At 42.5% G+C, this 12,500-nt stretch overlaps 1 protein-coding gene across 8 annotated transcripts in view; it reads right to left on the bottom strand.

Annotated features, from left to right (window-relative positions):
* Ttc8 (tetratricopeptide repeat domain 8) overlaps nucleotides 1-12,500 on the bottom strand; it is a 97,698-nt gene that overhangs the window by 36,302 nt on the left and 48,896 nt on the right. For 5 of the 8 annotated variants that reach the window (NM_001399499.1, NM_001399497.1, XM_063261759.1 and 2 more), the window contains 2 exons: nucleotides 11,220-11,303; nucleotides 6,936-7,762 (listed from right to left, as the gene is read on the bottom strand). In NM_001399499.1, coding sequence (NP_001386428.1) covers nucleotides 7,646-7,762; nucleotides 11,220-11,303 — 201 coding nt within the window. In that variant the 3' untranslated portion in view covers nucleotides 6,936-7,645. Of the gene's footprint in view, nucleotides 1-2,537; nucleotides 3,327-4,248; nucleotides 4,329-6,935; nucleotides 7,763-11,219; nucleotides 11,304-12,500 lie in introns of those variants that run through there. The other 3 variants (XR_010052075.1, XR_010052074.1, NM_001106752.1) reach the window with 2 other exon arrangements.

Here is a 12,500-nt window from a genome sequence, read left to right as displayed (position 1 = left end):
GAAAGGTGCCCATTCAGGAGTCTCTACACCACACTGAGAACACAGCACACTCCAAGAACTTCCCCATAAGTAAATGAAATGTCATAAGCGTTAGTGAAATGTCACAGGTTTGCTGAAATGTCAGGGAGTAAGAGCTTTACTTTGGGAAGGAGAACTGGGAGGCAGTTCTTTTACCTATGCAAGATTTGCCCCCTCCCCTGCCTCAGGCTACTTCTGTAAGCTCCTTTCCCCCATTGGCCCTGTGTAGGAGACAGCTTGGAAGCCTGTGGGTAACTGTTGAGAAATGACCAAGCCCAGTTATCAAACAAACTCTTGGGCAGGAGAGGGTTAATCCCAGACTCTCTCATTTTTAGGAAAGCTTGGAATAACAATTTTTAGGGAGAGAACTTCCACTCCCCCATGAAAGTCAAGTACAGTCTCCCCCTAACTCAGTCCTGAAACTGTATAAGAAACAGATTTTTGCAATTTCTAGTTCTCTCTAAGAAGCAATATAGGTTTTATGAAAAGTTTGCCTGAAGGGTATGTGCCTACACATTTCAGGGTGGAAGACTTCAAATCATTAAATATATGGTTATTGGGCTGTGGGAAAGTAGATGGGACTGAATTAACTATTGGACTTGAATTAGATCTATTTCCAATTATTCCCTGGAAAAAGAGCCTGCTTGTGGGCCAGTTACGTCTCATAGACAAAATTACGTTTCTAAAAGACACAAATATTAAATCATGAAATTTTGGGCTGGAAGCCGCATCACAGAGGCCCCGTTCCTACTGCTGTGCTCATGGCTTCTGTAAGGTTCTCAACACTGCCAGGTTGCAGCCCTCAGCGGGCTTTGCCATGCTATCAGACAGAGTGTGCTCACTCATTGAATAGTGAGTGTCATGTATGATTGTTCTTGTCCCCCATTTGTGTACCTTGCTCACGAATTTGTGCGTGCTTGTGTGTGTGTGTGTGTGTGTTTGTGTGCATGCGCACATACACGTGTGCATGCATAAGCTCAATAGAAGTGAACTGTTGAGTTCCCATTTTGGTTCTTAGCAGTACCAGCGTAAGTGCAGCCATGTAATTACTCGGACTACTCCCCTACCTGGACTCTTTACTCCTTTCCATTGTTCTGTCTGCTTCCTGATTTGTTATTCTGTTCCAGTACAGTATCAAACCAGGAGGCAAAGGACCTTGCCTTGCCAAGCATCCAAAGAGGTACAGTCCAGGTTACCAGAGCCAGGGTGTGGCCATGACCAGTGCACTGAGGTGGCAGGTGGCTGTGCACAAAGGGTATCTGAGACAGCTCAGAAACCTGTCTCCCAGGTCAGTAAAGGTGCTGGGATGTATTTCCTTGCACGAAAAGAAAAAGAGGGTGGGCCAAAGTCTTGGCTTTAAATACTGTGACCCCACAGTCAGCTGGGGGTGCCCCTTTAAATGTGGTCAAATGAATGGATTCTACCAGTTGCTCTGTGGAAAGAAAGAAATGCTTGGGGTTCTGCGGACTTCCCTGTCTTTGACCAAAGAATCTGCCTTTGAGGTGAATCATTACTGAGCTGGTCTTTTGCAGACAGCTGCTTCTGCTAACGTCCCTTCACTTGCTGCTCCCAAACCTTAAGTCTACGTGATAATTGCCTGAAAGCTTGGACCCCAATTCTACACTAATTCTCCTACACGTGTGACAGCCCTTATTCCTGCCAGCAGGTTTTGTTACTTCCACACAGATTGAAGAGAAAGTTGGTTTCTGGAGTGCAGAATAGACTTCCTCTAGGGCCATGGCTCTCACCATTCCTAAGAGTTCCTCACATTGTGGTGACCCTCCATGGTAAAAGTACTTTTTGTTGCTACTTCGTAACTGTAACTTTGCTACTGTTATGAATCATAATGTAAATATCTAAACTGTGACCCCTTTCCAAGAGGGGCTGTGACCCACAGGTTGAGAACCACTGCTCTAAGGAGTTCTCTTAATTTTCTTTCCTAAACCCCTCAGGGCTTTCAGTTTTGTAGAAGTTGTATCCGGTTCTTCCTCCAGGTCCCATATTCCCAGAAATAAGACTCAGACTCAAAATATACTTACAAATACTTTGGCCGTATACCTAAGCTCTATCTCTGACTAGATCATAAATTAATATAGTCCATTTATTTCGACCTACATTCTGTCACATGACTGGTTACCCATGCTCGGGTACTGTGGGTCGTCTTGTCACACCTTCCTGGACAAATCTCCAGTGCCTGCCTCTATCCCAGGATTCTTCTGCCTCCTGGATGTCCCACCCACCGTCTATTCTATCTTTTTTTTTCTTCTGTCTATTCTATCTTTTTTTTCTTCCATCTATTCTATCTTTTTCCTGTAGGCTACACTTTATTTCTTAATTGACAGGTGATGCATCCAGACAGTACACAAGATATTCTCTCTACACAACCATAATCTTGAGTCTCTCTTAATGACTCTTTGCACATCAAGATCTGCTCTGGGGAGCAGTATTTTTCCTGTGCCATATGCAAAGAAGCTTTTCTCTCAGTGATGCCTGAAAGTTCTCTTCCAAGCATTACTGACCCCGATAACAGCGATGGAGAGGCAGGCTTCCTTCGGACAGGCAGAGCACTACTTCCCTGTGCGCATCGTCTCCTGGATTGGCATCCAGCACCCTCCAGGATTCCTCTCCCCTTGAACCTTCAGGGTGATGTTATTTGGACACGGGGTCCCTACAGATGAAATTAGTTAAGGTGATATTATATCATACCAAGATTACCCAACATAGGTGTCTGTTTTCTGTTCCTATAACCAAACATCTAAGGACTAGGTACTTTATAAAGAAAAGGGGTTCATTTATCTCATGATCTTGGAGGTCCCATTTGTTGGGCCTGTGGTGAGAGCAATGTGGCTGTCCAAGAGCATGGCAGACTGCACCATGGTGGGCACATGTAGTAAATGCAATGTTGAAGGGTCTTGAATAATATAGGGGAAGGGTATCAATATTCAATACAGCCTTCTACTGAGAATACCTCTTACGTAATAAGAAAAGGTACTAATGTGACATCGAAAGAGCTTATATGACTTCCAAGCAGGGAAGACACTGATGGAAATGTTTTCTGACTCTTCTCCAGGGTCGCAGCTACTTGACTCTGTCTTGCAATCACATCATCCTGTGACAGAACAAGACTAGTGCTGTGCAGCCAGTGACTTAGCTGTCTTGGTTCCATGAGCTGTGGTCAGAGGGTAGGAATAGGAGGAATATGTTGAGAAAGAATGAATTGGGTCCATGACCTGTGTTACTTCCACATACAAGTCTGTTCCAGGAGGCAGAACGATGCACACATTCAACCACATGAACACCAATTGTCCCTGTGTTAAAGCAGAGAAAAGATTTTAATTTTCTGAGTGATATTTACATAGCGACCTTCAATATCTCCAGATAAATGATAATTTCAAAAGAAGAAAAATGATCCTCTTCACCATCCATATACCTACTCAAGGTACACACACACACACACACACACACACACACACACACACACACACACAAACGCACAGCCCTCCAACCAGCCTCAAAGGTGTCATCTGCCTGGCACCATGTGGGCAGCAATGGATGTGGGAGCCAAGCCAGCATAGAAAGTGTCTCCAAACACTTACCCATCCTCCCACTGCCTTCCAAAAACATAGTGTTGAGTTTACAGCTTAAAAATGTAATTAACACTTTTACTTAGGGGAGAGTAGATCTTGAAGAGTTTTAGCAGGACATACTAGAAACGGTCTCAAATCTCAACGAGCCACGGTCTTACCCAAATGGTATGCCACACTCTTTTGGACTCCCAGGAGCTTAGAAACCAATGCAATGGGTTTCTCTGTAGTCATCCCCAGTCTGCCCCACTCCAAGACTTAAAAGTTAACTCCTACTCAATACGGCACTAAACAGCCTCCCAGTGAAGGCTTAGAAAAGCTATTTGAAGAATTAGGTTCTGTCTGTTTGGTCTCTGTTGCTGTGGTTAAAGATACCACGATCTGGGGTGTGGGGAGTTATTTCAGCTTACAGTCCATTATGAAAGAAAGTCAGGGTAGGAGCTCAAAGCAAGGACCTGGAGACAGGAGCTGAAGAAGTGACCATGGAGGAATGTTGCTTACTGGCTTGTTCTTCCAGGCTTGCTCAGCATGCTTTCTTATGCAACCCACCACCCCCAATTTGCCCAGGGGTAGCACCACACATAGTGGGCGGGGCCTTCCTACATCAACAATCAATCATTAATGAAAAAAATGGCTACTAACTTACCTCCAGGCAGTCTGACGGAGACGTTTTCTCAATTGAGGTCTCTTTTCCCAGGTATCCCAGTCAACCTTGTATCGAGTTGACTAAACAAAACAAAAACAAAACCACCAAGGCAGGTTCCACAACTTTCTGCAACGATAACTTTACTGTCATCTACATGTGTCCTTCCAAGGCGTGGTATGCATTTAGGGGTGACATGATACCTATCTTGTTCTCAGGTCTCCTTCCTGTACGTCTCTCTCCCATACGTCTGTCACAACACCTTGAGTCTTAAGTGAAAACACAAAAGTCTTTTTCTTGAAAGGAAGAAACAAACTTATCCTGATTAGATAGTGGTTGGCATGGTCCTTAGGGAAAGAAACAGACCAGGCAAATTTCGGTAAAGGAACCAAGGCTGCCACTGGGTGGTGCTTGGGTAGAGATCTGGGCCCTGGTGTTCAAGGAAAAGCTGGTCCCATGTGAGAGAACCAGCACTAAGGTGCAGCAAGGCCAAAGAAAGGCAGACAAACCCAGGATTGTGTAACTTATTGGGCGCATTGGTAAGGAATTGCGTCTTGACTAGCAAGACAGGTCAATGCTCATGGATTGGATTAGAAGGGGGAAGATAGAATGGCCAGTATAGGACTTCAACCAAGCCAAGTGGAGCTGATTTGTCTCCAGCTAATACCAAGGACACTGGACACATTCCCAGTGCTGATGGGTCTAGAATCTTGGTCATAAAACTCTAGGACCACGCTATTTATAGACTCTGGGGAGCTATGTGGAGAAAGTTTGCCAGAGTCCCTGGGTATGGTAATGATTCTTATGACAAGATAGCTGCAGTCAGGTCAAGTTGAAGCTTCACACCTGTGCCAGGGGAAAGGCAGGTAGGCAAGCCAGTAGGGCAGAGGGAGATCAGAACTTGTTCCTTCTGCTTTCAGCTGAAACATGCAGACACCCCTGGGAAAAACACGAGCTAAAATATTGGCCCCTGTCCCAGAACAGCTGCTATATATGACGACGTGAGAAACCCATGTTTTATGTTAAAACAAATACAGATTTTTCTTTGGGGTTAATTGCAAGATTCACACGGTTATTTTAAGTAGAAAAAGCAGAAGGCTCTAGCTTCAAATTTCGTGCACATAGTGGAGTCTTTGAGTGGCGAGCTGAATGCCTCAGATTTTTTCCAGCTGTCCTCACCTGCTCCTGCTAATGAAGACTGCTAGAGACCTGAGAGAAATGCGTTTTAATGAGCTTCGAGGGTGTTAGCACTAGGAAGACTTGTCACAATCAGAGAACAGTACTAAGAAGATGAGGTCTTTGCACTCAAAGACTTGAAGGGTGTCTCCTCCCCTCATTTGGAATTCTGTCAGGGACTATCAGGACCAAAACTATCCCACTCTAAGGTTAGGTGAGGAGTTGAGGATGGTCCATTTCTATGACAGACCACTAGCCTCAGCTACTTCCTTTGCAGACTGACACACATGCTTAAGCCTCGTTCCCTTACTCCATGTAAAATGCCAATGACATGGTCAGTATTATTGATAAGACTGGTTCCAAGATCCCTTCCCCGGCTAGTTTAATAAGCACAGATTTAACCTGGGAACTAACCAATAGTTTTATGAAATTGTATGCATCAGGTACATAGTACATATTAATCACTCACTGTTGTGAGGCTCTCTATAGATATCTCACAGAGGTTCAGAAAGATGGACTGGAGTCTTTAAAGCCCTGTACAGGAAAGTTCCTGTTGAGGTTGCATTGAGAGATCGTCTCTTTAACAGCTACAGGGACACTTAGGTTATCTCGACTTCTTCCTGAAGGAGCTTCGATGGTGTCTTTTAAGGGATTTAGAAGTGAACGTACTTTTAGAAGCCATTTAGCAAAGTGGTTCTCAACTTCAACACTTGTCAGAATGACTGCAGCCCTACATAGTACTTTGAATATTATAATAAACATTGTAGGAGAGCAAGGGGCAGCCTAGGGGTAAATATTAGTATTTTCTTCCTCCACAATTCCCAGTGAAATATAAAAACACGGCACAACTAGTTGTCCTGCATGTGTAGACGAACAACAATCTTGTTGAGAAAACTATTTGTTGCAAGTCGTAATTAATGAGGTGCCATCTGTGAGAGGCGATGTTCATTGCATAAGCTGTGACTATCCAAAGTTCTTACGCTTTTTAGCCAGATGGGAGAGAGAAAAAGGGTGTAACAAAGCAGAAATGTGGTGCTAAGTATCTGATCAATAACATATGCTATGTGGTTAAATCTTTATTTTATTATCTGACATATAGATTCATTTTTCCCACTCTTCTCAGAAAACTTGATTTAAAATGTATATCCAATTTTGAATTCTTCCACTTGGTTTAATTGTTTTACATTTTTTTTGTCTTTCTCTCTCTCTCTCTCTCTCTCTCTCTCTCTCTCTCTCACACACACACACACACACACACACAGAGAGAGAGAGAGAGAGAGAGAGAGAGAGAGAGAGAGAGAGAGAGAAGTAAGTTTGTCCATCCCTTGTTTTGAGTTAACTTTTGTCAAGATATGAACCAGCTGGCATTTGGGGCATGCGTCAGCTAAAAACTAGTAGTATATAATTTCAAGTAAACTTAAAATAACAGTTTGAGTTGTAAGATTAATGGGCTTTTAAAACCAACTCATATAATCAGAGATAAAGGAAATAAAAACTCATAAAAAGTAAAAAAGTATTTTACATACTGATTTATTTTAAAGTGCAATATACAATACAAAGTTTCTGATAAAAAGTTTATTAAAATATAAATTTTAACGTTCTAATTAAAGTACTCATGATAAAACCACACATTATGAGCCATAAAAAATTTTAAAGCAGATTTCTGACCTAAGTTTTCAACGATAGCTAATGCTTAAGAACTTTTGTTTTTGGATTAAAGACTTTTAAAATACACATTTATAAAAAAAAAATTGAGGTTCATTAAAATGTTTAACAACTATATACAAACATCAACCATGCAGTGTGAGAGGAGATTTCATGTCCTTGGAAACGCTGAAGCCAGCCGGGCATGGTGGCGTGTCTGTACCACAGCACTGAGGAGGCTGAGGCGGTGAAGTTAACTAGAGACTAACCTGTAATAATACTACGGTACGCATAGTTTTTCTCTAATGTGTGGCTTCTAGGTTTTACCCAGATACTAAAACCATGTCCATGCAGATGGCACGGAAGTGGCTAGGGGACAAAGGGGACTAATGAGGAGGAGGGCATGGCAGAAGTGCACCCACTTTTACCTTAGTGTTGTTTTACCTTATAAAACAACAAAGTCCTTAGGTCTTGCAGGACGCCTTCTGAGTCTGCGTCACACTACTGATACAAATGCACTCAGCACGTTTTCTCCCCTGTGGCTGGCCCTTCCTGAGGACGCAGTTGGTCCGAGGCCTGATCAGAGCATAGCGAAGTGCTGCTTTAGCTGCTTAATTAAATGCTGAGTGTCCACATGCTCTGGAAATGCGGCTTCAGACTTCTGAGCAGCGACGTAGCTTCTCTGAAGATCTCCAATCTGGAAGAAATAACAGATCACCAAAGAGAATGAGATTTCTGTGTTGGGAAACTGTGAAGGGTTCTTAAACAAAACCTGCAGCTTAGAATCACCTCACCTAGATTAGAAATCCATCATGAAAAATGAGGAAAATAAAATTATATAACAGATACTCTGTTATAGTTGCTCAGTTATGAGTCGGAAACCCGTGTTTTCTCTCCATCACTGCTGATAGTACGGAACGTATAAGAGAGAATTTTCACATCTCAAGATGCTCGATGTAACTTGGATAAATGCAACATCCAGCAAACATATTACCTTAGGGTATAACATACGCTCTGAGAAGTTCCAGGTGATACTAAACAACAATGTTGGGAAAAGAGTTGGCTTTGGAGTCTATAAAAGGAGTTGGCTTTTGGAGTCTAGTAACTGTTTAAGTCCAGTCTCAAAGAAAAGTATCTACCTTATTCATATATATATTTCTGAAAAAGACAGAAAATTATTAGTGTATGTGCCAAAAAAAATCTAGATGGTTCGATCCTGATGGAGTTTTCATAACATTTATGTATTTTAGATTGAAATGGTTTCCTTTTAAAAATCGTAACATTTCAATGTTATTATTTTACAGTACTTTGCTGAAGTACCTTGTAAGAATCCTTTGAGCTACAGTCATTAAAGTGCACTGACCTTCCTGTCAGAAGTGCCGTTCAGTTCAAGTGCGTGCCAGCAGTGGGGGATGGAAGGCACACGGGAGCTGGGCTTCGGTGGGATCTCATAGCGCCATGTAGCTCTAGTGTGTATCTTTGTTTTATTTTTTCAGATTGACTTTTTTTATTACTTTTCATTATGTGTAGGTGTAAGTGAGTGTGGTTCTGTGTACGTGAGTGCAGGTGCTGTCAAAGCCAGTGATGCAGAAGCTCCTGGAGCTGGAGTTACTGGCAATTGGGCGCTGCCAGACTTGAATGCTGGGAACCAAATTCCTGGACCTTTGGAGTAGCTGCTAAAGACCCCGGCTGTTTGGGGTGAGTTGAGACTGGTTCTTGCTGGCCTAGCTTTGAATTAGTGTCTCCAGTGTCTAGCATTTTACAGACTTGTATCTCCATTCCCAGGTTCTACAGATGTTGCGTAACCTCTGTGAGTCTCAGGTTCCACAAGAATGCAAGCAGCATGAGGTACAAGTTAACGTCTGTTTCCTTCATTGCTACATCTTCTATGGGGCCACAGGGCCTAGTACAGAGAGGCTCAAGTGAAAAACATGACTGGGGTTTTGGAGAGAATTCCAGAAGACAGGTATAGCACCTCCAGTAGGAACTGGCACTTAGCAACTGTCCTTAAAATTGTAAGACGAGAGCTTCTCCTATTTTCTTCTTCTTCTTCTTTTTTTTTTTATCTTTATTAACGAGTATTTCTTATTTACATCTCGATTGTTATTCCCCTTCCTGGTTTCCGGGCCAACATCCCCCTCCCCTTCTCTATCGGTGTTCCCCTCCCCATCCTCCCCCCATTACTGCCCTCCCCTCAACAATCACGTTCACTGGGGGTTCAGTCTTGGCAGGACCAAGGGCTTCCCCTTCCACTGGTGCTCTTACTAGGATATTCATTGCTACCTATGAGGTTGGAGCCTAGGGTCAGTCCATGTATAGTCTTTGGGTAGTGGCTTAGTCCCTGGAAGCTCTGGTTGCTTGGCATTGTTGTTCATATGGGGTCTCAAGTCCCTTCAAGCTCTTCCAGTCCTTTCTCAGATTCCTTCAACGGGGGTCCCATTCTCAGTTCAGTGGTTTGCTGCTGGCATTCACCTATGTATTTGCTGTATTCTGGCTATGTCTCTCAGGAGAGATCTATACCCGGTTCCTGTCGGCCTGCACTTCTTTGCTTCATCCATCTTGTCTAATTGGGTGGCTGTATATGTATGGGCCACACGTGGGGCAGGCTCTGAATGGGTGTTCCTTCTGTCTCTGTTCTAAACTTTGCCTCCCTATTCCCTGCCAAGGGTATTCTTGTTCCCCTTTTAAAGAAGGAGTGAAGCATTCGCATTTTAGTCATCCGTCTTGAGTTTCATGTGTTCTATGCATCTAGGGCAATTCAAGCATTTGGGCTAATAGCCACTTATCAATGAGTGCATACCATGTGTGTTTTTCTGTGATTGGGTTACCTCACTCAGGATGATATTTTCCAGTTCCATCCACTTGCCTACGAATTTCATAAAGGCATTGTTTTTGATAGCTGAGTAATATTCCATTGTGTAGATGTACCACATTTTCTGTATCCATTCCTCTGTTGAAGGGCATCTGGGTTCTTTCCAGCTTCTGGCTATTATAAATAAGGCTGCTATGAACATAGTGGAGCATGTGTCTTTGTTATATGTTGGGGCATCTTTTGGGTATATGCCCAAGAGAGGTATAGCTGGGTCCTCAGGTAGTTCAATGTCCAATTTTCTGAGGAACCTCCATACTGATTTCCAGAATGGTTGTACCAGTCTGCAATCCCACCAACAATGGAGGAGTGTTCCTCTTTCTCCACATCCTCACCAGCATTTGCTGTCAGCTGAATTTTTGATCTTAGCCATTCTCACTGGTGTGAGGTGAAATCTCAAGGTTGTTTTGATTTGCATTTTTCTTATGACTAAAGATGTTGAACATTTCTTCTCCTATTTTCAAAACAGACATGTGTGGATAGTTTTATATTCATGCTATAAAAATACTGTGTTTATGCCTTTAGTCATTAAGACCCTATATTTCCACCACAAACATTTTGAACTGTTTATTAATCCTCAAGACACACTTGCTTTCCATGGTAAGGCAGAGACATGCCCTGGCTTGTTCACGTCTTATTTAAGCAGCTCACCCAGCAAGCATGGTGGCCTATGCCTTTAGGAGGCAGAGGCAGGAGGATCTCTGAGAGTGTGAGACTGGCCTGGTTTACAGAGTGAGTTCTAGAACAGCTAAGGCTGGTCTCAAGAAAAATAAAAACAAAACCAGCTCAGTCTTCCAGTTGGCCCCTGGACAGTAACTAACTGGCAACAAAATATTAGCAGATACCTTCCCCCATAATGCTCACAACCAAACAGCGTCCATGATTGCTAATGCATGACAACCTTGGGAAAGGTGTGGTGGAAATCTGATCCACAGAAGACACACAGGGTCCCCTAGCTGTAAAAGTCAACCATAAATCCTTCCTGAACCAGGAATTATCTAACAAGTGTTTCTTTAGTGATTAAGTGTGATATTTTAAAACGTAGAGATTTCTTCTGCAATTTATACTGGTGTTTTAGTCAATACCCAGTGATAAAGTTTATTACATAATCTCCTGAAGTGAAGATATTTGTGATAACAATTTTTAAAAAGTCATTTCTTTCAGATTAAAAAAAAAATCAACCTTCTGTTCAGAAAGATAAGGTTTAAAATGTTGTATTCAATCTGTATTTTTTTAAACCAAGAAAGATCAAGAATGTGTCAGATGACTAATAAAGAAAAAATACCTTATCAGAGACGGTTGCAAAATTAAAATGTGGCTCATACATATGGGGTGCCAAGGACGATGCGGTTTGTAAGAGTGCGCGTGCCTGCGGGGAAGAAGAGAGAGTGCGCGTATCAGCACTGCATCTGAGTCCTTTAAGTTACAGCAAAACCCTGGGACGGGACCTTGAAATGATCCCGTGGAAATACAGATGACATTCTCAAAAGTATAATGACGTAATGAACACAGCTTCCTACAGACACACCAGCGAAATTATAGTAGCAACACACACATCAAGAGAGGAAATAAGAGAACTGAAATTTTAGAGTAGATGTTATTTGAGAACCTCTCTTCATAAAGTGTGCACTTCAGTATGATACACAGTTTGAAATATAACCTTCTCAATACTTAAAACAAGTCTTCTTGGTGGTGATCAACTTGGAAGCTCTGAGTATGTATTTCCTAATAATGACTTAAAACCAACACATGTCCAAGTGCAGAGTTCTGTAGAGGGTGAGAGCCAGCAAGTACTTACTATCCTGCTGCTCGGTTTGCTAACTGAAATAACAACAAGAAGTGACAAGCCTTTTTAAAGTACTGTCCTAGGTAGGGTTGCTATTGCTGGGATAAAACGCCATGACCAAAAGCAAACTGGGGAGGAAAGGGTTTAGTTGGCTTACACTTCAAATCCTAGTCCATCACTGAAGGAAATAGGTAGGAACTCAAGCTGGGTAGAAACCTGGTGGTAGGAGCTGATGCAGACTCTGCTTACTGGCTTGCTCCCCATGGCTTGCTCAGCCCGGGGATGGCACCACACACAATGGACTGAGCCTCCCCACTTCAATCATTAATGAAGAAGACGCCCCACAGCTGATCATCTAGAGGTATTAACTGAGGTTCCCTCCTTTCATATGACTCTAGCTTATGTCAAGCTGACATAAAACGAGCCAGCTCAAAGCATAACATTAAGATTACATTTCACAGGATCGTGTTTTGCAGACTATGGAGTAAGAGGAGATGCGCATATGTGCACCACCATTCATATGAAGCCACTGGACACCTCTCCCCAAACTGTAAACTTGTATCCATGACCTTGAGGACAATTTCATTCGTTTTTTTAGAAATGGAAAAAAGAGGACATATAATACAGTAGAAACTAGATTTTTCTATTAATATTAAACTGATTCATATCAATATTAATATGAATATTAAACTTTTAAACACACTTGAAATCAGTGGACTGGCAAGATGGCTCCACAGGGAAGGACACTTGCTACCTGGTAACTTGAGCTTGATACCCAGA

Source organism: Rattus norvegicus, chromosome 6 (assembly GCF_036323735.1).
Source record: "Rattus norvegicus strain BN/NHsdMcwi chromosome 6, GRCr8, whole genome shotgun sequence".
NCBI classification, from domain to species: Eukaryota; Metazoa; Chordata; class Mammalia; order Rodentia; family Muridae; genus Rattus; species Rattus norvegicus.
The sequence above is the reverse complement of the archived record's forward strand: the minus strand, read 5'-3'. Positions and strand labels throughout refer to the sequence as shown.